This window comes from Lethenteron reissneri, chromosome 64, assembly GCF_015708825.2.
Source record: "Lethenteron reissneri isolate LAM-NWPU_2019-01 chromosome 64, ASM1570882v1, whole genome shotgun sequence".
NCBI classification, from domain to species: Eukaryota; Metazoa; Chordata; class Hyperoartia; order Petromyzontiformes; family Petromyzontidae; genus Lethenteron; species Lethenteron reissneri.
In genome coordinates, this window is record NC_083842.1 from 3586959 (window position 1) to 3613069 (window position 26111).

General features: G+C 45.7%; 1 protein-coding gene across 4 annotated transcripts in view; it reads left to right on the forward strand.

Moving 5' to 3' along the window:
• The first annotated feature begins 466 nt into the window (after positions 1–466).
• FANCC (FA complementation group C) overlaps positions 467–26111 on the forward strand; it is a 46253-nt gene continuing 20608 nt past the window's right edge. For 2 of the 4 annotated variants that reach the window (XM_061577633.1, XM_061577630.1), the window contains exons 1-12: positions 472–544; positions 2925–3010; positions 4248–4466; positions 5826–5910; positions 7315–7409; positions 8614–8730; positions 9568–9617; positions 10193–10360; positions 12183–12342; positions 14696–14751; positions 18702–18804; positions 19162–19237. In XM_061577633.1, coding sequence (XP_061433617.1) covers positions 4284–4466; positions 5826–5910; positions 7315–7409; positions 8614–8730; positions 9568–9617; positions 10193–10360; positions 12183–12342; positions 14696–14751; positions 18702–18804; positions 19162–19237 — 1093 coding nt within the window. In that variant the 5' untranslated portion in view covers positions 472–544; positions 2925–3010; positions 4248–4283. The other 2 variants (XM_061577631.1, XM_061577632.1) reach the window with 2 other exon arrangements.

Genomic DNA, 26111 nt, shown 5'->3' on the forward strand with positions numbered 1-26111 from the left:
TCTAATGCTAGCATGAGAACTTTAAAGATATGAATTGCTTCCAACATTTATTAAATCATTAATTGAAATAGATCAATCAAACGTTGAATAATTGTTAAGTTAAATAATTAAAGTTATAATAAATAAAATAATGAAACAATTCCTATAGGAAAGTAATAGGACTTTTCAAATCGCAAAAAAATCGCTGCCTTTACGATTTACTAATCGCGTTGTTTCAAATTGCGATTTCCATTTGAAATCGATTAATCGTTCAGCCCGAATGTGAACACGTTAAGCCGATTCCCGATGACGTCATAACTGGGTGGCGCAGTCGACGTCACAAACCCTGCCGCGTGAGGAAAGGAAGCCGCCGTGACGTCACGCGCGATGCTCGCTCTCAGTCGTCGTCGTGGCGGTGAGAACGTCACGCGAGACAAGTGGGAGAATGACGTCATGCGGCGGAGGAGGAATGACGTCACGCGGCGGAGGAGGAATGACGTCACGCGACGTCGGGCGCGGGGTGTCGGCGCGAGGAGAGAGAATAATTTGGCGGCAAAATTCGACTGTAAGTACAGTGCCGCGCAGTGGCTGACGCGGCTTGGGTTGTATGAAGTGTTTAAAGAAAGTGGAATAAAACCCCCTCACAGACTGAACATGCCAGCGGGCGCTTCGATAACGCTCGTCTTGATGCCACAAAACTTTGGTTTGTTGTCCGCCCCCCGCACCTCCCGTTTTGCGCGGTTGGCTACGTACGGTGCGAAAGAAGTTCAACCGTACACTATTAAGTTACCAAAACAATCACCGCGTCTTATGCTGAGAGGAATGGGACGCGTTTTGTGTGAATTAGAAGCCGAATCGCTTTCATATTCACGGCGCAATGTGCGTGCGTCAGTGTTTCCGTGCGTGCCGTGCGGGTTATTATTGCCATAATTCTAGACTTGAAGCTTTCGTGACTGCAAGGAATCATATTCTTAGGTGTTTTACCTACGTGACTTTACCGAAAACACCTAAGAATATTATTGCCATACTTCACCACTTTCGTCAGTCTCGGGGTTCGTGGGAGGGTAGAATAGAGAGCTGTACTGCCCTCTGCTGCCCAGTGCCTATAACACCTGTTATGAGCGTCGGTCGCCCAGCCCTACAGACTCCTCACTGCTTCGCTTTCGAGATCCACGCACATTGTGGGTGATTTTTTATGTAAACATTGCTAAATATTATCTTAGTAAGTGAGAATATGGACCCATAGGCTTACACAGAGAGACATAGACTCACTCATCCAGACTCATAAGGAAGGACTCATAGACTCACAGAAACCCATAGACTTAAATAGGGACCCATAGACTCACAGAAACCCATTGACTTACATAGAGACCCATAGACTCACAGAAACCCATTGACTTACATAGAGACCCATAGACTCACAAACCCATTGACTTACATAGAGACCCATAGACTCACAGAAACCCATTGACTTACATAGAGACCCATAGACTCACAGAAACCCATTGACTTACATAAGAGACCCGTAGACTCACAGAAACCCATTGACTTACATAGAGACCCATAGACTCACAGAAACCCATTGACTTACATAGAGACCCATAGACTCACAGAAACCCATTGACTTACATAGAGACCCATAGACTCACAGAAACCCATAGACTTAAATAGGGACCCATAGACTCACAGAAACCCATTGACTTACATAGAGACCCATAGACTCACAGAAACCCATTGACTTACATAGAGACCCATAGACTCACAAACCCATTGACTTACATAGAGACCCATAGACTCACAGAAACCCATTGACTTACATAGAGACCCATAGACTCACAGAAACCCATTGACTTACATAAGAGACCCGTAGACTCACAGAAACCCATTGACTTACATAGAGACCCATAGACTCACAGAAACCCATTGACTTACATAGAGACCCATAGACTCACAGAAACCCATTGACTTACATAGAGACCCATAAACTCACAGAAACCCATTGACTTACATAGAGACCCATAGACTCACAGAAACCCATTGACTTACATAGAGACCCATAAACTCACAGAAACCCATTGACTTACATAGAGACCCATAGACTCACAGAAACCCATTGACTTACATAGAGACCCATAAACTCACAGAAACCCATTGACTTACATAGAGACCCATAGACTCACAGAAACCCATTGACTTACATAGAGACCCATAGACTCACAGAAACCCATTGACTTACATAGAGACCCATAGACTCACAGAAACCCATTGACTTACATAGAGACCCATAGACTCACAGAAACCCATTGACTTACATAGAGACCCATAGACTCACAGAAACCCATTGACTTACATAGAGACCCATAGACTCACAGAAACCCATTGACTTGCATAAAGACCCATATACTCACAGAAACCCATTGACTTACATAGAGACCCATAGACTCACAGAAACCCATTGACTTACATAGAGACCCATAGACTCACAGAAACCCATTGACTTACATAGAGACCCATAAACTCACAGAAACCCATTGACTTACATAGAGACCCATAGACTCACAGAAACCCATTGACTTACATAGAGACCCATAGACTCACAGAAACCCATTGACTTACATAGAGACCCATAGACTCACAAAAACCCATTGACTTACATAGAGACCCATAGACTCACAGAAACCCATTGACTTACATAGAGACCCATAGACTCACAGAAACCCATTGACTTACACTCACCAGTGTCAAAGTTTGAAAAAAAAATAGGTTTTACACTTTCTGGCAATAAAACAGGTGTTAAACATGGTCAAACCAAATATAAATATTTTGCAAGGAATCCTGTCTGCATTAATCGCACACGGTACTTGTGTTGAACATGTCAATAAACATGCTCTGATAAATAATTAATATATGCATTGTTTTTTTTTACTGATTGTCGCCTACGCCAGAGACAGCCTTCTTCAGGGCCCAGTCTCAAGCAGCGTTACACCGGAGAACGCCAAAAGGCGAACAGAGCAAAGGCAATCAGCTAGGGGTGAGCAGCTACAACATGGGACCTTTTTTCGCCAGCCTTAAAATATGAAAAGTTTAAAGTTTTTACCCCTTTCTGGCAATTAAACAAGCTCTGAATCGAAATTTAAACAGGTGTTAAGATATTCTTAGGGTTTTTCGGTAAAGTCACGTAGGTAAAAACATTAAAAAGTAAAATAAAAAAATTAAAATCACGACGTTTCGGAGGCAACACAAGCTCCGTCTTCAGGTGGTACCGTCACAGCCACGACGGCTGTATCAAGTAAATGAGAGATTGTAGGAGCTACCACTCCGTTTATATAATGGTCGGAGAAGGTGGGGGTGCAAGGGCCGCATACTTTTTATTAATATAATAAGATACTCTTTGGTAACTGATGACGGACGCTTGTGTTGCGCCCGAAACTTCGTGATTTATTTTTATTTTATACCTACATGACTTTACGGAAAGAACCAAAGAATATGGATTCCTGCAGTCACGAAAGTTTCAAATCAAGATCGGTGTTAAAATGTTCAATCACTAAATAGAAACCCTTTGCACGGACCATCTGAACACCTGTTTTATTGCCAGAAAGGGTAAAAGCTATTCTTATTTTTTTTCATACTGGAATAGAACATGTGTTTTTGTAAAAAAAATACGGGGATCTGCCAGTTACATCATGAGCTATACTTCCATCAACACTATTGAACCGAAGCGCAATTAACAGAATTCTGAGTTCAGTTCTGAGTCAGTTCTATCCCTAGTTATAACTGGTGCTTAATCTCAGCCACATACATATCTCCTTATTTTGGCCTCCTAGCTTTCATACATCAGTTCATAGGACATGGGGTGCAGTAATATAGGCGTACCTTATACTCTAGTGGTAGTGTAGAGGAGAGAAATACGCGGTGCGCACAGTTAAGCGGATGCAACTGAGGGCAAACAGGTGTGCGCGTTGCAACATCAGGTTTGCACCTACAAACCGACAGTAATTAAGGGGATAAGCGGGTGCAATCGAGGTCGAACAGGTGGGTACGCTGTGACCGGAGATGGGGGGTGATGATAAGGGACTAATGGGGCAACAGGCGCCAACCTGACGGGAGCTTAAGTGGAAGCACGTGAGGACTCGGAATGAGCAGGGGGATATAAGCGGGAGTGTGTATGAGCGAGAGGCAAGATCATTACGCATTGACATTTGAACCCGCGTTTTTCTGTTGGCGCATTAATAATATACATTTTCTCTCTTTTTTTTTCTCTCTCCCAGTTTTGAAAGTTCACAACGGGTGCACCGCCAAACGCCATGGCCGAGCGAGGTGTTAATGACGAGTTGGAATTCTGGCTGCAGAAGGCGAAAGAGTGGGAGCATTTGTGTACTCAGGAAACAGCTGGACATGTAACGGATGCACTTCTTGCCGACATATGCTCCCGTCTGCCAGCGCTGCAGGAATTCCTCGCGAAACTTGGCGACATCACCAGCCACGGGGTATGTATGTGTAGTAGAGTTACCCACTCGATATTCACAAACTGGGAGAGCTAATCGTTGACAAGGTTTTCCCGCTCAAACTAACGGTCAGGGTCTCACAAGTTGTGAGAGCTGACCGTAAGCAAGGTTTTCCCGCGCGACCTAACGGTCAGGGTCAGATAGGGTGAATTGGGATCGAAAAGCAGATTGGGAACGACCAATCACAGGGTTCCACAAGGTGGCCGGGGATTGGACAACCCGGCCACGAACAAGTATAAAGCCAGAGCGCTCAGAGCTCTCGGGGAGTTCGACGACACGAAGACCCAAGACGGCGGAAGAAGCATAGGACCCTGGACCAAGCCCTCCAGCCCTTATAAGGGCTAGGGTTCAGAGTAACCAGTGGTCAGGGAGACATCTCCCTAGGTCCAGTCAGAGGACACTGAAGGAGCGGGGTATGAGTAGCCTGTAGGCTTGTACGTTCGGAGTGTAACGGGTGAGGGGACCGTATACCCCTCAGTGCATAGGGACTGTATTCACAAATAAAGTGTGTGCTACTAAAAGACGTTGAAGAGTCTGTCTGTACAATACTACATATGTATGTGTGTGGAACGATGTTAACTACCTTGCCTGGTATACAGGAGGTCGTGGGTTCTAACCCGATTCTGACCCCTGCTGTATATTTTGAGTTTTTGGCTGCTATACATTTCCACGTGATATGCCACTTCGTTGAGCTATCGTTTGTAATGGCCAGGTCGCTTCTATAAAAGAGCTATATTGCTCAGTGGGCCTTACCTGGTAAAATAAATCTAGGTTTAGTTTATGTTGAACTTCTTTCACAACGTCCGTAGCCAACCGTTCTAATCGGAAGTGCAGGAGGAGGATAGCGCCACCAGTGTTCCACCACGCGTGTCACAATCTACCGCTAAATTAACCTCACGTGGTGGACTCTTCACGCTTTTAAACTTGAGGTCAAAGATCAAGGTTAAGATGACATCGTGACCAAAGGATCATCGCCGACCCTTTTGCTACGCTCTACGCTTTGCCAGACTTGGCAGCTGCTGCACAGTAGACAAGTGACCTCAAGGGACTGCCGTTGTATTATCCCACCGCCTGGTCTTGAGGGCCAAAAGCATGAATGGTTCACAAAACCTGATTGTTCAAGTGGTTGCCCCCAACAAACACAAATTTGCATTGCCAGTCGTTATGTAGGACATCGCGAGGTGGCATCATAACATGTGATGTCATCTCATTAGGCTCGGAAGGTGACGTTATATTCGCTAATGAAATACTTCCGAGGACTAACGCACGTTGGAGAGCCTTGCAGCATTATTTTTCAACCTTGTTATGTTTTGATTTTGCTCATTTTATTATCTTTTGAAGGGTGTGACAGGCGCTATTCGACGCTTCCCTCTGATTGGTCAGCTGCTGGGCCGCCTGTGCTGTAACGCCGCTGTTGTGTCCAACGGTGAGGACTGTGGCAACAACAACAACCGCCATTCGCCACTAAGTGGCGGTGACGTCACCACGACGCTTGTGCCAGGCCAAGTGCACCTTGAGGACTCTGGCTCACACACAATCACCCACACTCGGCAATTACAGTGTTCTAAAAAAACTAGCGTTCTGTCACCTTATTTGTGTTGTTTTTGGCCACGGTAAATTATCAGATTCAATCATATTAATTACGGAGGGATAACATTTGAGTGAAAATCTTCATGGTCTAAGCCAAACTCACAAAAGTAATTTCCTGCTCAAATGATCATTGAGGCAGTGCTCATGTCCTGATTACAGCCCTGAGCCAGGGGTGGAAATTCTACATTCTTATGACAGGGAAAGTAACTCTATTTATAGAACAGTCACCGTTGAATTCCCCACAAAGGTGTACTCGTAGCACACAGCGTACATTTATTCTGATTAATCCTATAAATCATGACAACAAAAACACGTGTCGGCTAACATCTCAAGTCAAATTGTTAGAGGCATAATGCCATTGACTTAAAATAAATGTGTTCCTTATACACAATGTTCCAGTTATAACTGTTCACTATTGTATTCACTGTCACCAAAAGGTCAGTCGGGATGCAAAAAATGTAAATCACATTTGCATATAACCAAATGGAGTGTTCATACAAATAAGTTACAGAGTTTTAAAAGAGACGATGGAATGTTTTGCAGAAGTATATCGTGCTGTATAAATGCACATCTGAACAATTGAATGGGCTCAACCCATTTCCAAGTGGCAGCGTTCATTTGTTGCGAGAGTACATGGCCTGTATGTATGGTGTTGTTTACTACCATACCCTTAATCTTTTTGTATCCTGTGGTGTTTTGCCCTTTCTGATCTTAACATGTGTTCAGCGTTTTGCGGTGCACTTTGGGCGAAATTTTCGTGCTTTCGCAGTAGGAGCCGACGATTGCTTTTCAGATTCCAACTGAGAAACTCGCGGGTAATTTTTTACACTTGGCAAATTTGGACCGCAACGCCGGCATCACAGTGGCCGACTCTTACTAATGACGTCACGCCATTTATTACCATCTGCCGTCAAGCAGACGGCCACATATATTTACAGTTAATATTACACCGCAGTATTAATCAGTGCAGCCTGCCGGATTCGAACCTCTGCAACGAGCGGCGCGCACTCCTTCTTCCATGAGGCCATGTAATATATATGCATTTTGGGGTCATGGCTAACACAGTTGCTTGAAGGGAGAAATATACGCAGCAGCACCAGCTACTCTTCTCCCTTTGAAGGTTATGGGCAGATAAAAGAGAAGAGTGTCCATTTTACGCTATGGCATGTTTTTGGAGTCAACGGTGACCTCCGAGGAGGGGTTTATGCAGCAGTAAAGATGCGTACCATCTGTTTGTCAGGAGAAAGCATCAGAGGGCTGTGGCGTTGCCTTGGAAACTTTTACACAGCCCAGCCAGGCACTGCCCTTGAGCGCAAGGCCAACGAGTGGCTTCAGGTGAGAATGCGTGTCCCTTTCATATGTGTCGGTCGTTTAAATTCAATACGTTTGTCAATAACACTGTGGCCTTAAAATGAACGCACATTTCTATTACAGGCGGCATTTCAGCAGTGGTCTTTTTTCAAAGCGCCAGACAGTGTTATTGACGAATATTTAAAGTTTTTGTTACGTGTGCTTGTACACCCATTGGGCTTTAAATGTATATCATTAAAGCAAAACCGTGTACAACAAGTTTTGCTAGACCACCTAAGATATCTGTTTGGAGGGACATAACTAGAAGATGCATCACGATTACAAAATATAGGTGAATACAAGCAAGGTGTGGTGTTTTTTGTAAAGCTTCATCGTATTATGAAAAGAAACATTTCATTGTGCTTAAAGAAGAGAGTTTTCAATCGTTGCATATTGTCTGCTTTGGCCTTTGGATCAGAAACATTAGCAAATAAGGTGAATAGGAAGCATGGAGAGATGCATGCTACTGAGAGGCAGAAAGAGGAACAGTTGCATCAGAGACGGAATCCAAGTTAGAAAAGTCATTTTGACTTTGAAGGAAAGTAAGCGGAGAGATTCCTCTAGACGGGATGATGCCCAGTGAATGACTGGTGATGGAATGACAGTTGAAGGTGGGAAACACACAACAGACGGTGACCATTGCGGAAATGAATGTATGAGGTCAGCTCAAGCGCAGGAGCAAGATGGATTGAGGGATGGGGTGAGGATGTCTTCATTCAGGAGTGGATAGATCTAGTTTGATGATAAGTATTTTTTTTATCCTTTTAGCAGCATATAACTCAAATAACCGTTCTGAGCTGTACAAAGCATTAATTATAGGGCACGTTCCGTATGCACTACAGAAGTGATTTAATACGTCAATGGTATGGAGAATTCACGAGGCTTCATAGATCTTTGACAAATGACACAATGCAGCACGTTTGAATAATGCAAGCAACAGGCTGTTTTGTTCCTCAAAGAGCTTATAAGCACTATTTTAGACGAATTGGCGGTCAGGTAAATAAACTTTGACCGTGGCATTTATTTCAGAGATTAACATGGTGTGGCATTTAAAATAGTCATGCTCAGTGGCAAAAGTCGTCATTTATTAAAGTTGTAATTGCACGTTGAATCGAAGCAACGGAGGGTGAAATGAACGTGATAAAGTCTTGGAGCCAATGTTGTCAAAACCAATCTCATCACTTTCCAGAACATGGTGTCTGCTCTGTTGGGACCACACTATTCCAGAGGAACAGAAGAAATTCAGTTCTTTGTGGACGTCCTTGGCTGCTCACCAGATGTGTACAACCACCAGCAGAACCTTCATGTGAGAACCCTTGAGTCTTGCACGTATCGCTGCCATAGTTAACACCGTTGCCTCGCAGAAAGAAGCACCTCGGTTCGATTGCTTACTCGGTTCTGAGTGGGTTTCTTCCCTATTCTCTGCTTTCCTCCCATAGCTAAACACAAACAAAAAAGATGAAACCATACGCTATAAATGGTCTTGACCACAATCCTGTTGAACACATTCCTGCGGAGGGAGCTGGTAGGAACGTTGGGTTGCTCTGTCAATGGCCAGGGTCAACGGCGGCGTGGTGTATTCCGTAAATATGCCCGACTGTGAGGGCGGGCACAAGCCGGCGTGAGTAGGTTAAACGTTGAGTTTTATAAGGGCACCACGGGGTGACCAGCCCCTCCCCACCCAGCCCCACCCCTCCCACCCAGCCCCACCCTCCCCACCCAGCCCCTCCCCACCCTCTCCTCCCCACCCAGCCCCTCCCTGCATGACAGACGGACACAATAATCCCCTGTGGGCTGGTGGAACCAGTGGGTTCCTACCAGTAAAAAAGAGTCTTTGGACTCATTATTGCTTTCCAGGGTAAATAAGTTATATTTTTATTGGTTAATCCACAGCAGGCTCTTGCAACCATATTCAACCCTAGACTCGACGGCCTACATACAATTTCTCCTTGACTATCACAGTCCAGATTTTCACATGGGTAAATTCTTCCAAATTATTGATTACAGTAATTTAATTTATACGTTAATTACACAGCATGACTTGAACCGTAACGATTATTGGTGCATATTGTTTGATGTGAATTGAATGCCTCTTACCACTTGTATACTAAATGAACCAATCTGTTCTGACTTTCAAAAACAGATGGTGAATTCGTTAGTTAAGGAGTTGAGTGGCAGTCAGTGGAGGCCAGGGTAAGCTTACTTGACATGTGACACACCACACAGTCCTTGCAGTAATTCATAATTGTATGTATGTATGTTTAACTTTTGCAATGTACGTAGCCAACCGTGCTAATTGGAGGTGATGGAATTTTGGGTTAGGCCACAGGCTAAATTTGTGTCATTAGACCCTCCACCACCCGACAGCCAAACAGATGAACTCGTAACGTGTGCAAGCGTTTAATGCACCGGTTATTATTGGTGAGCTCAACGGTGAGTTGAGCAATTTTTTCAGAATGTTTTACTTGAAACTGCGTCAAGCATCATCAGGATAAAATCAATGAAGTCGGAATAAAACCCGTGATAATGTCATAACTGATTTCATGAATCTTATTGCCTTCGGGTGGTGGCGGGAGGGTCTTGCAACACAGATTTGGCCAGATCACTGCATGGCTTAACCCAAAAATCTCTTACGAATCATTATATTGGCTGCAAAACCCTACGTGTTCCATCTGCGCAGCAGTGATACATTTAACTTAGAGCACAATTGTGACTTTCTCCCTCAAACGGCGTGGTGTGCTGGCTATAGTTATGTTTGTGGGTGGCAGGGCTTGCAGGGATGCCACCTTGCACAGCCTCTCTCTTGCCTGCTGGCCAGCGCTCGACCTCCCTGCCATGTTGCCATTGGTGGAGGCATTGCTTTGTTGCCACGGTGAGGGAACGGAAGAAGCCCTGGCGACCGGCTTCCTGCAAGCTGCAGGGGATGCCCTGGCCAGGTAAGCTGACATGCTTGACTAGTCTCGTGTGTGTTTGCAGAGGAGCAACGCTCACAATAACGAGCAAAGCACCAGGTGGCTGAACGAAGCAAGTTGGCATCACTGGTGGTGCATACGCCATTCACCTCAGTTCGAGCCTTCCGCACTTCACGTGATGGCCTCAAAGTGCACCTAGCCCGGCACAAGCACTGTGGTGATGTCACCACCACTTATTGGCGAATTGGGCTGTAGTGTTTGTTAATGGAATATTTTGAAAATTGCAACACGTTCACCATGACCTGAGGCGATGAGCATAAAAGTCAATGGAGCAGCCCCGCAATTACTTGCTCACGTTGGTGGAAATGCGTCCCCTAGAAGGAGCTTTAAACAGCCCCGCCACACTGGCCAGACATATTATAAGAGCTTGGGGTACCCACACTTTACCCCACCACAGGTAACCTGCTGATCGACTAACTGGCGCACCTGTTTCAAGTGATGCGCGGACTGAGGTGGAGGGATTTAATAAATGTGCCCCATTGTTTCGACTGCCTTGTGAAAACATTGAACCGTTGACCTCTGCTTGTTGAACATTGCACGATGGCAGCATCCCACGATGAGTGTGGTGCGAAAGATATTAATGAGAAACCCTTGGCTATGGTGCAAAGAAGACCTGTGATCGTTGCCGGCTCTTATATGTGGAAAAATGTCGAATGTGATGGTGTAAAAATGTATAACCCTTGCTGGCTTTATTGAACAACACTTGACTATTCATCGTTTATATACTTGCAATTGAATCGGCTCCTCACAAATGGCCACGCAAACTTAATCATTCACTCACTTCACCCACTTAATCGGCCGACTCACAACAAAGCCCTAATTTCTGGACAAAGGACTCAAGACTAATTAGAGAATTTATCGAAATTGAAAGAAATACAAATAATTTTAACCGTTCGGATAGCTACCGACTTAGTGCTGCGTGGAAGCGAATAATCAAATAATGCATTGTTTAAATGCATGCCAAAACAGGCCACCATACTTCAATAGGGATTACCGTTGGTACACTAATTTAATACACACAATAGACAGGCAGGGCAAGATCAATTCGGTCGCATAAGGCGCATGCTTAATGTACGTTAACTCATTAATCCCCCCCCCCCCTCCATTTTGTGCAAGAGCGTAGAAATGTGGTCACCACATCTACGCCTCTATATAAGGAACGAAACAGGTAGACTTCTCCAAACATCTGGCTGTCGCCTGATGAAGCTAGTTTTAATTACTGGCGATACGTCGAACTCGGATAGTAAATGTTGTGGCTTGGCTCTCCAACACACCGGTTAGTGCTGTACCATTGACGAATTGGCCACGTTCTGTTTACGTGACAACCCTTACTAGTTGGCTGTGTCGGGTGGTGGCGGGTTTAACGGCACATTTTTTTACGCGATCTAACCCCAAAAAAAACCTCTTATGGACTCTTGTGACTGTCAAGTTCTTTCAAGGACAGCCCTCAATTATCCAGCAATTGCATGGCAGTGCTGCACGACCACAATAAAAACCCGCCACGTTTGTCATGAACACTGCCTGATAACAGAAAGAAATATATGCAACAGGCTAACGTTTTCAACAACGGCCCTTCGTGTGACGTGTATGCATAAACGTCTCCCAACCTTGGCCAAGAATGGCATCGTATGAAAATGGTGCCAGATACACAACATTGTAACGTTTGAAAGGGGGAGGGGGGCTTAAGTAGGGGATTATCTGTCCCACTGTGCACAAAGCGTGCTATGGCATGGATTGTGGCCACCGGTATGAATTGGGTGTGGCTGTGCGTGGCTGTGGTGCGTAGCGGGCGGCTTCAGCTGTCGCGTGCCGCCAAGGAGAGCCTGTGGTTGCGCCACCTGCCATCTCTGGAAGCCGCAGTGCTGACGTTGGTGGAGAGGGTGGCTGCTCTGCCCCCAGGTTCAGCGCCGGGCCGGCTACAGAGCCTTACAGAGGAGTCCCATCTGGTAAAAGCTTCACCTGGTAACACATAGTAACACCTGGTAACAGCTTCACCTGGTGACAGCTGGTAACAGCTTCACCTGGTAACACATAGTAACACCTGGTAACAGCTTCACCTGGTGACAGCTGGTAACAGCTTCACCTGGTAACACATAGTAACACCTGGTAACAGCTTCACCTGGTGACAGCTGGTAACAGCTTCACCTGGTAACACATAGTAACACCTGGTAACAGCTTCACCTAGTGACAGCTGGTAACAGCTTCACCTGGTGATAGCTGGTAACAGCTTCACCTGATAACACATAGTAACACCTGGTAACAGCTTCACCTGGTGATAGCTGGAAACAGCTTCACCTGGTAACACATAGTAACACCTGGTAACAGCTTCACCTAGTGACAGCTGGTAACACCTGGTAACAGCTTCACCTGGTAACACATAGTAACACCTGGTAACAGCTTCACCTAGTGACAGCTGGTAACACCTGGTAACAGCTTCACCTGGTAACAGCTTCACCTGGTAACAGCTTCACCTAGTGACAGCTGGTAACAGCTTCACCTGGTAACACATAGTAACAGCTTCACCACTACATTGCTTCATATGGGCCATTGATGTTTTTGTTTAATGTAATTACTTGTATGGTTGTGTGAAGCAATATTAAGACGTTGTGGCTCACGGAAAGAAGTTGCTGGGTTCAATTACTGCCTTTCTATGATGTCTTTGTATGTTCTCTCCCCCTCTTGCATGGGTTTTCCTCTGGATTCTCTCATTCCTGCCATAGCAAAAAAAACACAGCCTAACTGGTATTGACCACAACATCCCAATGCTGAAAATTTACCTTTGAAATAACTCGCTTGGGATTACACACGGCAGCAGCAGCAGCATCGCCTCTTGTGAAAACTTGGCAGGACCTTGTGAAAGAGTCTTGAGACTCGGTGAGGCTTTCCAAGATTAGCAAGCAGAATAATAATGCAATTCTGTATTCTTAATGTCTCACCGAGCTCTCAATACTCTGATGGTGCGTTGTCTTTGAGTTGTGTGCCTTTTGGCGTCATCTAGTCGAACACCATGTGAGACTGGGCTCTAACAAAAGCTGTCTCTGGTGTGGACCAATCAATTTCAAGGACAATGCATACATTATCAGAGTGCTGTTTTTTGTTTGCATTTTGACCGCAGGTATTGTGGTTAATGCGAACATGATCCCTTGTAAAAAAAGGTGTCAGTTTTGTTGCCAGATAAAAGGGTAAAAAACCTATTATTATATTAAAGAAGTTGCCGCTTCCAATATCTTTCCAGTCCAGAATTATTATTGGATCCCTTGAGCCACCTTGCGACCGGACCGGTGGCTTGGTGGTGGAGGGAACGGCTCCCAATCAGAACTTTCTGAGTTCAAATCCTTGTTGGGGTTTGACTAGGCCCATCATAATAATGAGTACCACTTTCCATGGAAGTCAGCTGAGGTTGTCCTGTGGATGTACTAGCCCTGACATAGGAATGTAAACTTTCCACGTTGGCTTGGGGCTGTGAACAGGAGGTGACAATTGCCTCAATGCTCAATGTGAGCAGGGAATCATATTGACTTCACCTCTGGCATCGTATTTTTCTTTCCAAAAACAGTGCGTCGATAGTTGGTGCAGGTATAGAACGTTGCTGCAATATCTCTTGTTGCATTGGCGCTGATAAGCGAAACCGCTCATGTTTTGTTATAAATATGTCAGTTTTGGGAGTTGTTTGTGGCTGTATTGCCGGTACTGCCACGGGTAACATACTTATTTCTCCAGCAGGTGGCAGCACTTACTTAGTTTTGGTTTTTGTATTTTTAACGACGGAATAGTGAATGTTAACTTCAGCTAAAAAGGGTGGAAAATTGGAAGGTAAGTTTCCCTACAGAAAGAGTTATTCTACTCTGTGCGTGTAAACACATGAGGGTCGCAGAGAATTGTGCAATTTTAATAGCGCATGAAATGTATTTCCCTCATTGCTGTCCTCACATGGAGTACATTTTCCTTTTCTCGAAAGCCTTAAAGCGTTAATTTGGAAACTTAAGTGTATTTGGCAGAGTCGTCAATGTTCTTGATTGCAACACGAGGCTTTTAAAGAGGTTATATTTTACTGAAAACCTTCCACAGGTTACCCGAACCGCTACCCCCCCCCCCTCCCATAGCTTCATGGTATCCAGTTTTGTCCAGTCTCATTGGCAGTGGCGTGCCTCTGTTGGCTGTGTTGTACACAGCAGGAAATGTTTCCTCACCGGTCTATTTAAATTCCCCCCCATTAGTGTTGCACCCCCAGTTTTTTTGTGGTTGGAATATAATGAATGAATATGTGCACTGCGTAACTGTTGACCTTCTTCCCTACAGCCTGCAGCGTGCGTTGACCACCCCGTCCTGTTTGGCGCAGTCCTCGGCATACTCCGGTGAGTTTGGCGGTGGTGTGAACTGGAATCTGGGACACACGTGGGGGGGGGGGGGGGTAAACTGATTGGCAGGGTGCATTGCAGTGGTGGTGACGCCTGACCTTTGCAGCAAGAAGGGCCGGGGTTCTATTTCTTCCTCGGGCGCCTTTCTGTGTGCAATTCGTATGTTCTCCTGAATGAGCGTGAATGTGAGTTTGTGTGAGTGTGTCAGTGAGTGAATCATTGTTAGGTGTTTGCATGACCTCCCCATGTTTTACAGTGTGAGTGTAAAAGTGTGAGGAGTTTGTATGATCTCCCCCTGTTCTGCATTTGATTCCCGTGGGATATCTGGTTTTCTCTCATAGCTAAATAAAAGCACACAGTGTAACCCTTATCAGCCAATAATCCCAATGATTGCTGCTCAACATCTTCACTCACAAAAGGCAGTGTGGCTGATGCGATATGTAAAACTAATTTTTTTGTGAAGAAGCGTACGGTCTGATTTTTAATTTAGCTACTTTTATTTTCCGCAATAACTCTGCGTGATTTTTACGTGAGATATGAACACATTTACTCGAAAGGCTATGATATGCATCGGTATAATTTCACTTTGGTTGGTCCTGTGTGAATGGAGGAGGCCATGGTTTCTCTTTGCTTATTATTTGACATCTTGTCTCATCAGGATTTCAAATGATATACCTGTCTGTAGATCAGATGGCAATCTCCCATCTTAAACTTTTTCCCCGCATTGATCCAGAAGCAGCCCAGGTTGGAGTAGAATTCTGCCAGATGTCCCGTTTACCGCGCAGCCCTGGAAGTTCTAAAGGAACTTTTTTTTGTTAAGGCAGGAGTCGGATTAAATTACATCTCCAGGCAACACTAGCACTGTCTCGATAATCGACGTGACTTCCCTGGGCATTCGTGCATTACACAAAGATTTGGAGCACACGCCGTTGATTTTTTTCTTTTTGGTAAACTGCATCATATTTCTGCTCGGATTTGAGAATTTTTTCCAATAAGATGCAATCATTTGCAAATTGTGATTACGCTTTAACTTTCCTGAATGTTTGGTAAATGATTGTGGTCCCTGGTGTCCAGTTTGCGTTGCCACAATTTGGCGGAACATGCCATGCATTGTTGCACATTTAAGAACCATTTTAAGCAGGTTTACCAAGTTTCTCGAGCCGTGGACACTTTGGCCTGCGCAGGGTCTCCATGCAAAGTTGCGTTATTTCTCGCATTAGGATTAAACTACGCGTGAGTACTTTGCGTTGAACTACATCTGATTCCAGTTTATCTGGGTCATTTTCGTATGTTTAAATATAGCCCCCACGTGATTTTTTTTGGTGTGCGGTTGCAGCTTGCAGGAATAATTTAGCAAAATAATCACTTTGAAACACACCTTCACAACCGTCGTCGACTGGCAATCGTTTTTCACATGTAGTCTAAAAAAATATATATTCCGCCATGTCAAATCGGATTTACTTGAACCGTTTTCTGGTTGGTGCGCCGATGTTATGATTGCCGCTGCGAGGGAGAGGCAGTGGTTTTGGAAGCATGGTGGTGTGCTGTTATTTATTTAATTTCCGTTGTAAATTGTTTTTCCCCTCCGTGCGCATGTTTGGCTTGGCTTGTTTAAACGAGCAGCCTTCCAGTGACTGTCAGCAGTATCCGTGTAGAGCTATCAGAAAGAGAGCGCACACAGCCTGTTTACCCTTTCACCAGTTTTTGGCACAAGAAGCAGCCCGCGCACGTGCTGCAGAACAAAAGTAAATGTGTGCCTTCCGTGGAATTTACTTTTTCCAAGTCCTCCAAAGTTACTCGGTTTCGCGTGCGCCCGTAAAAACCTATCTGTGCACCGTCCGCTCGCCAGAGCCGTTGTGTTTGGAGCAATTGGGAGCACGTGCTCATTAATGTGCGTCGTGAAGACACTTTTCTGAAGCCGCGCACATTGGAGACACGTGCTTTCCTTTCCCAGTGTCTGGGCCCAGGGGTGCATTGCCAGGTGGATTGTGCCTTGTGCGCACACGAACAAATCTTCCCACAATGCCATGTGCCAGAAACATTGTTGAATTTTATCTGTCACATAAATTAGTCTATTTCTAAATACTTTATTGTTATCATTAAAGAGCTTGACTGTTACCCAATGGCTACTATTTGGTAACTATTCATATGCTAATTTAACAACTGGTCTTCATTTTTTTTATGTTATTCTCATTAGGCCCCATAGCATCCATTCCATTTCTCTGGACTCTCTACGTACTTTGAAGAAGGGTACCATTGCCCAAACATCACCTATTATCTATATACATTTTTATTTTCAGGCCCGTGTGTTATACACGGATGTGTTAGAGTAGGGCTCGAGCTTGTGCACCACCACCAGCGCAGCCTCTCCAATCAATCTGTTGAAATTCTCAACGTCTGCTGTTTTGCAAAATTCATCTGAGCTGGGACCTTTTCAATGGCCCACACGGTCCATGTGACATGACCACCACCACCGTGCCCGCACGGTTCACAGGTAGTTGGCACATTCCAGCTCAAATAGTACTTGGAATCAATTTCAGCGGCGCCAAAGGGATCTCGGGCATATTCATCTGGCAGGCTGTACCGAGACGGCTTTTTTCAAGTCGTGTGTAAAGTGCTTTAAGCATGAGTGTGATTTTCTACGCGTTGCAACAAAAATCGAGCGATGTTTTAAGGACGTGTGTGAGCGCAGCCTTTATAACATTTATTTTGGTGACACCATTCATTTATTTGTCTATTATCCAGTAAGAGTCTATCCTGACAAGTCCTTCTAAACCTTTAGATAAGCATTGTAATAATAAACCTATGCTCTTAGCACCCGAGCAGCTGCTTGCATTGTTTAGTGAGTGATTTTTTTTATGTGGGCGTATCTTGCAAAATTACTTAGGCTCCCAGTTCTACCAAATATTCAGAGAATTACCATTCAGTTTTTGTTTGTTCGCGTCACTCCCTGTGACGACGGCGGTGGAGATGGCGCGGATTATTTCCCCCACTCGACGCATGTTTGCAAGTCCGGGGGCTCGTTTTATACAAGAGCGCTGGTGCGTGGCAACTTCTCACTTGGTGGTGCGGCGCGTTCGTCAGAGTTACGTAAAAAAGCGCTCGCGATGACAAAGACGATCGATAGGGAATAGCGTCCCGATCGTGGGCGTGATGGGTGTTGTGGGAAGGGCAGGTATGGATGGCGTCTGGCTTTGATGCCATGATGATTTTGCACGCAACACTGTATTTGTGTTATTTTCTTTATTCGTTCATTTATATCTTTCATGTTTGAACACTCCTACCGAGCTCCTACAGCTCTGCTCTAACAACAATCCATGCTCAATGGAATGTAGGTGTTATGTATGGAGACGCATTAAGATTTGTGCCTTTATAAGGAAATTAAGGTGTGACGGAGGACAGCATGTTCTTGCAGGATAGGCAGGCATAGTTTTACGTGTTTCACTGGGTGAACAAATACGCGGTGCAAAAACCTTGGCCGGCAGGGTGCCTCAGCGGTAATACTGGTGCCTCGCAGCAAGTAGCTCCTGGGTTTGATTCCCAACAATGAAGTAAGCGGCAGGTTATTTTTCAGCATCGGGAGGTTTTTCTGCCAATACCAGTGACATTGTATGTTGTTGTTAGCAATGGGAGAAAACCGAAGATGCTGGAGGACTCCCATACAGAACCGGGGTAGAATGTGCAAACATCACACAAGAAAGGTTCCTGAGTCAGGAATCGAACCCAGGCACTTCTGGCTGTGAGGCACGAGTGTTACCATTGCGCCACCCTTACACCAAGTAAAATCTTGAGATGTGCCCATTACCTTTAAATCGCACAGATGATGGGGAAACACAAAAACCACTCGGAGTTGTTATCGAGTTGTGTCTCTTCTTTGGGGAGTGCTTAGCAGCCAGCCAGTTGACCGTGTGTTTTTGCCGTGCTTGTTGTAACAATGATCATTCCAGAGCACTGCTTGCGGATGCCGCCGGCGCTTGGCCTGTGTCGGCCATTACGCGCCGCTTCACCGCATCTTTCCTGCGCGCCAGGCAGCAGGACGACGTGCAGCAGGTGGGCGCCCTCGCTGGCCACGGCGATTGCGCGTCCGCAGGCCGGCCAGCCGGCCCGGGCTGGCCCATTCCCACGGGCTCATTTCCTGACGCTAACACCGCTCGCAAAAAAGCGTAGTCGCTATTCCGTACTGAAATGTGCATTCTTCGCCTGGAGAGCTGTTTGTGAGCGGTGCCACCGACGACGTAATAAAGCCGCACAATGGCGTGATTGTGGCGAGCTAATGGTTCGGTCTCGTGCGGGGTCACCCCGCCGCTCGCCTTCTGTGAAGTTAATCGCCCCGATCGAGCGAGGCGCTAGCGCGGCGATGAGGCACGTCGTATATATTCTCGTCCCCGTCTGCGCTTGATGGCCCAGGTGCAGATCCCTCTTCGCCTCTACTTTCCAGCGCTGCTTCGGCCGCTGTTGCCTCTGATTCTGCAGCCCTGCGAAGGTAAGCGATGTGACCTCCCCCCCCACCCCAGGGTCATTGTCCTTGCAGTGATGATGTTTCGTGCATCTCCATGGGTTTAGTTGTATTTTTCATCTCATGGGTGAATTAACGACACAACAACAACCAAGGGCAGGCGTCGTCAGCAACCGTGGTGCATTCGTTAACGGTGAGGACCGGGTGCCTAATTGTACCTAAATGGACTTTAAAAGAAAATAGTGACGTAACAACAAAAAACATTGCAGACGATACACTACCTCCTTCACACACCTGTGCTTTTTGCACATCCCAATAGCTACACAGCCTTCGGGGAGTGCATCATTCTTGGCGGCAGAAATAGGTCGACACAAACACACTGGACTGGTTTCAACACGCAGCGTCTCATCAGATTGATATTTTCTGTACAGTATTGCTTTTGCTTAATGTCAGACACACACACACACATAGTAATACTCGAGCGTGAGTCACCAATGCCATACAATGCACACAACGGTTGACCACTGGCTTATTTATCCGAGATTATTTGCATAACACAAACCCATAAGGGTGGTAATGGAATTATAGGCGTGTTGTCAAATGCCTTTTAAGGCTGCGAGCATGGCGTGGGATTCGAGGCAGTTTGGGAGTAATTTCTTCCAGACGAAACCGAGCTGAAAAAATTATCTACGCCGTTATGTACGTTGGCCTGTTTGCTAGATTCCGGAATGGTCAGATGTTGTTCTGTCCCATCAACTCGCGCACGCCCCAGGGATATCTTTGCATGCACGACTTTCACAAATCCCCTTAAACTTGACCATTTGTTCCCCTCCATGAGAATGTTAGCTCTCTAGTTCCTAGAGGGTAACATTAAATGCATGCTGCGTTGGGCTCTGCGCCAACTTCTAGAAAATCCTCGACAGCTAGACAGCCCCCCCCTCCCCCAACTCTCGCTGACAGTCGCGCCTGTTTCTCATCACGGATAGCCCTCAGAAATTGAAATGCCCGAAAAATGTTGGCTGCGGCTGTGCCTTTCAAAATGTGCACGGTAACTTGTGAATGTAAAATCACTTATTAAAATGGACGGCGAAATCTGACCCCCACCCAAGAACTAACGGGGGGAGAGGGGGAAAAAAACTGCCTTAGCTTATTGAAGCCGGCGCGGAACGGAACATACAGAAGGAGCTGTTCTCTATTACCAAGGTTCACGTCACCCCCCCCCCCGCCTCGGACAACTGTCACGGGCATAGTTAATAAAGATGTGTGGCACTGTTCTTCTCCGCCACCCTTTTACTTGACCTCCTGCACACACACACGCTTATTGAATGCTTTGCTTACCCAGGAAAGCCTCACTTGAGTCTCGAGGCTTCCCCCTCCCCTCCCCCCCCTAGAGTTTCCTGTCAAGTTTTCACAGTTTGGGGGCGATGTTGCTGTGTGGAATCCCAATTGAGACATTTTTTGGTCATTTATTCAGCATTGGGATGTTGTGTCTATTGCTAGCTACACTGTGTGGCTTTTGTGTGTTTTTTATATGAGAGGAAACGGAGAACCCGGAGGAAACCACCTTGCAGAATAGAGGGAGAACATACAATTGCCACAGAGAAACGTGCCTGAGTTGGGAATCGAGCCCAGGTTATTCTTGCGGGGAGGCTCAAGTGTTTCCACTGGGTCACCCCGACCTGTTATCAGATAACCTGGCATCCTGTGGACAGCTGCCAATGGGCTTAAACACAGCTGGGCTGTGCGTCGTATCTTGTCAGCTATCGGGAAAAAAAACATTTGTCACGGCAATGTAAAACTAGCAGCAGGTTAACTAATTTCTGGTTTTCTCTTAACGGATTCACATTTTTCGGATTTTTCTTCATGGTAAAATGGTTTTATTTAAAACGTGCATTCCAGTGACAGAACAGTTTCCAAGGAGTGACCATTAGGGACGTTTTTTATTGGCTAACGTCAACATGCCCCAAATAGCTCTCGTTTCCCCAATGCAGGATCACGTCTGCTTAACGCGAAGCTTCAATGCACTTGTTTTACCTAAAGCCGAGCGCTGTAATTGCCCGCTTATCCAGCAAAAGTCACTTGTGTTAACACGATTGTGTAAAAAAAACACATTCTCTGTGCCAGCAGTAGCAAGTGACGATAACATTGCATGCACAAGGGTGAACTTGTATACGAAGCCAAGCGAAGTCACTGACGTGAGTTGTCAGATTGCTAGAGCACTCTACTCAAGCATGCGTCTCTGAAGGCAGACAGGGATAGTAAAGCAGACGAGTATCAACGCTGTCGGCCTTTGCCAAGTTCATACCTGCTTGCCAATGTTTGTGGCTGTGAGCAGTTTTTTTTCTTCACTGGAATTCGTATTAATATTATCGTACGTATGGACGTGGAACTTCTTTTACACCATACGTAGCCAACCGTGTCAATCGCTTGTTTAGCCAGGAAAGCCCCATTGAGCTTTTGTATATTTGAATCGAGTAATTTGCGTCGTGAGTTTTAAAGTTTGCCGAACTTGGACCACGGCACACACACAAACACTGGGTCTGTGGGAATGGCATCACGGGACATTCCGCGTCCGCTGTGAAACGGGCGGCACGTATTTTTTCGAGTGAATGCAACTGCGGCATGAATCGGGGTGGCTGCTGGATTGTAGCCGTGAACCTCCCTGCAGAGCGCGGTGAGCTCGCCACCGCTGGGCCGTGTCACCGCCTCAAAGATCATTTCTGAAAAACAAATTGGCCAAACGTCCCAGTGGATCAGCATCCTCCCGAGAAAAAGCATCTCGAAACTCGGCGACGCTCTACCGCACAGGGTAAGCGACGTCGATGTTTACAACCGTTGTTATTACGCGTTACAACGCCGCATGCACGTAAAGCCACTGCACGTTTCTTAGTTTTGCTTGGGCTTGCCCGTCCGCAGCTTGAGCCCGGCTGCGCTGCAGGTTGTGCAGACCCACGTCGCTAACCATGCCAAGGCGTTGCTTTCCAGCCGCCAACAAGGGGAGATGCGCGCCGAGTGGCTTTGGCACCGTCGCCGAAGATGGCTTTCAACTTGGCCGCTACGCCGTGCCAGCCCTCAACCAGAGCGCTCACTTTACATGCATTTGTTATTGCTGCATTACTTTATTAGCCATTATAGCTGCCAGGTCAGTGGAATGGTATTCTGTTTGGTGGTCCAGTTTCATCCCGCCCCCCCCCATCTCTCCACGTGTTCACCTCCCAGCCTGCCGGCATTGCCATATATTTATTTAATTGCACTTACGCACACACGTACATATTTTTTTGATTGCTTTTTGGCACGTGGTGTGAGCAGTAATTACAGCCCAGGGTGGTGGGCCACCTCCCAGAGTGCCGTCCTCATCAGTGTGAGACAGAAGCAGCTGTATTCGTGCCCTCTGTGGTAGGCCGAGGCACGCGTTGCCCCCCCCCTCCCCGACCTGTATTTTGTCAGGCGGCTGACACGTTCACGGAACTCAGTTCTATACTGTTGTCATCATCAGTATCCTCGGTGTTGTTTAATCACCACAGCTGATGGTTGTTTTCACATGCGGCACCGGCAGCGGCGTATCGATGACGTTTGATTCCGCTGTCCGCAATGGATGTCCTTCAACGTTCACAGTGGTGCATGTTGAAACTCTTCCTATGGCCGGTTGGCTACGTACCGTGCGAAAGAGTTCAACAAATGTACAAAATGACATTTTTGCACAGCTAAAATAAGACTGCTTTGATGGGATAAAGGAGCAACAACGTCACCTTGCATTGACACTTTACTCAAAAGTCCAAGGAACCTGCTGGTTTCACCGTGCTTAGCATCATTTCCCGTACAGTCCTCTACGTGTCATGTGATTCTGGGATATTCTGCTTCAGCTGGATAAAAGAGGGACGTGATTTTTTTATGGAACAGGGAACAAGTGACGTCACGTGATTCCATAGAGTGCAATGAATATCACAGTGGGGACTTCCTGCATTTAGCAACCAAATTAACCACCACGTCGCCTAGATTTCGTTTTTTTACACGTCGGCATTGTTTGACGCTTCGTAGCTCGAGTGTTTCCCAGGATGTCTCCAGCAGAGCACGTTTCCAGATAGCTCGTGAGCTGGAAATTCCAAGTGCGAGTCGTGCACACTTAGGGCGGAACAGAAGAAACTCCAACTCATTGTAAGAGTCGCGGGGGGCGGTGGCGGCCACGCTGCTGCACGCGGCTGCCTGTAATGATCCAGCGCTTTGAAGGCCACAGTGAGGGTCGGTGGATCACCGCAGGGATTTTGTGAATCTCCCGTTCTTCCAGTGGGTGGGTGTCACGGTGCCATACCTTGATTTTCTGGCCGATGGCAGTAGCAGCAATGTGTGGACAAACCTCCAACTGTTCCATCAGTAGAGGGATAGAGTGTTGCCCCTTCACACTTGTGGGTTTTCTCTGGGTGCTTTGGTTTCCTCCCACACATATAATAAACAATAATTCATCGTCAAAAAACATCTTCATATGCGCCCTCCATTTGTTGCTGATGATACAGCGTTGTCAGATGCAGTTTGCATGAGTGACGCAATATAAAAAAGACTGATCATTATAACGATTCAATTGTACTCGGTTTAAGTAATTGCAAAATAATTAACTCAATCGCATGGAGTTTTCTATTTTGAAAGCATTTAAAGAAAGACAAGTGTTAAGGTTTAACTTGAATATTTAACTCCAATGTGCGCCTTATAGAGGATATGTTAATGGGCTCTTATTGAGTAATAGCAGTTACTCCCTATGTATAAAGAGGAAAACCTCACTGAACTTTGAGAATCTCTTTCAGAAGGGCTCCTGCATTCGTAATACATTTGGCCAATTCAATTAATGAGCATTAGGCATTTGGGAAGAAACCAAACTTCTAATGTTCAAAGCTCCGCACAAATGGATTCAGCCCGCCTGTTATACTGCCAATTGCGGGCCACTTTGCAGCCTAAGCGAGCTTGGAAGCTTCACAAATTTGCACGCTGTGCCAACCTTTGCTTCCAGAAATGCAGGCCCCCGAAGCACTAGACTAATGGTGTGCAGGAATATCGAGGCGACTGACTGTAATTTACAGATGAAAATGCTTACCTTCGAGCACTGCACCCTTCCGCGGGCAGCCGATAGCGATCGTGCACCGCCCGCTATAAACGGAGCATTGTTCACCATATCATTGTGATAATAGGCAGGCAGCACGCGTCGTTTATCACCCGCTACTTATGAAGTTTGCTTCACTCAAAGCCTCCTGGCACAAGCCTTTTTTTACCTGCTTTGAAGTTTGTTGTTCAAGAGCTGTAAATATATACTGGTATCCAAAAACGTTCCCTTTCCCATGCGGCGCTTTACCCTTGATTCATCTCGGCCGCCCTCGTGCAAGAGTGTAAAGTCAAGGGCAAAGTGTTCACGGAACAGCGCGTTATTTAAAGCAAAAAAATAATTAGCGCTGTAAATGTTTTACCACGTCGTGGACGGTGCAACAGCTCATCTTCACCATTACCACAGAAGGATCACGCAGGCGCCGTGGTGCTTCATGAACTGATGAACAATTGCAGTATGAAGGAGTTTAATTTAAAGCTGAACAGCTGGAACCGAACAAAATTACCCTTGCCACAAAGTCACTCCCTCTTACAATTACATTACAGTTATTCGTGTCAAATTACATTTTATATAATTGGTTAAACAATCCCCATAACTGACACTACGTGGGAACTGACAATTGGCTGTAAATCATTAGTAGTTGATTAACATTAGATGTACAGTATATATACGATATATGACTTTGCAGCAGATTTTGCGAAACTATATATTTATTTTGGTGTTGGTATGGATGCATTATAATTTCTCTTGGGGTAATTTATACTGGGCTGGAAGGCATGCTTAATTTTAGCAAACTGCCCTTTGAAGATTAAACATGGGCTCCAGATTTAGCAGCAGTGGAGTGTGGCGATGGCGATTAGAGTTTTGCGTGTCTGGCTGATAAGAAACTGTAACGGCTCGCACCACTGTAACTGCCCACCAACCCAAGTGCCCTCCTGTCAGCACTCGCAATGAGGCTCATTTTCGTGACACCCGTCTCAAGCTTCTCTGTGTGTACTTAGCGGAAGATTAATTAACGGAGCATAGCATTTTATTTTATCCGTTACAGGGGCCGTATTACTGTAATCTTTCCCTTCCATACATACATTGGCCCGCAATCCGAATAATTTACACGACAAATCCGCTTTCATTTATTCAGTTGAGCTTGGCCAGCAATCATTTTTCAATTAACTTGTTAGAACCCACGCGGCGAGTTAACCGCCTTGTCCGAGGTCAAACAATAACAACAATGCAAGAAATGTTGTCGTTCCAAGCCGCTTTGCCCAGGTCTAGCTATTTGAATAGCACAGCGTAATGAAACCGAACGTACAGGATATTAAATATGGTATTTTATTTTGGAATGTACAGGATATAAGTTTTGTAGGAAAAACACGGAGGGGTACAGAAGCGTGCTTATATGACTGAAGTTTTGAACACAAACACTGCCGTCTATTGATCAAATCCCACGTCCAGGAGAAATGCAGTCTAGGTGGATAATTTATTCCAGACGAGGGAAAAACAGCCCTCTCACAAGCAAGCACACCTTGGCCCTAATTGCGAGTGTCTGTGGTTTTAATGTAGAGCTCAAACAGTACATTGCGGTTGAGATGTTACAGTCTCCTCCCTTGTGGCCACAGTGGAATCGTGAAGAAATTAAAGGCTGTCTATCAAGATGCAGAATCAACATTTGTTTATATTTCCGCAACTGAACTAAATGTTGAATGTGGTGTACTGTATATGTATAGTCAGTCATGCTATCGATGTTGCCAGTGTGTTAAAATTGTAATTAATAATGAACTCCGTTTTATATTAAAACTGCCCTATTTTGTTCAA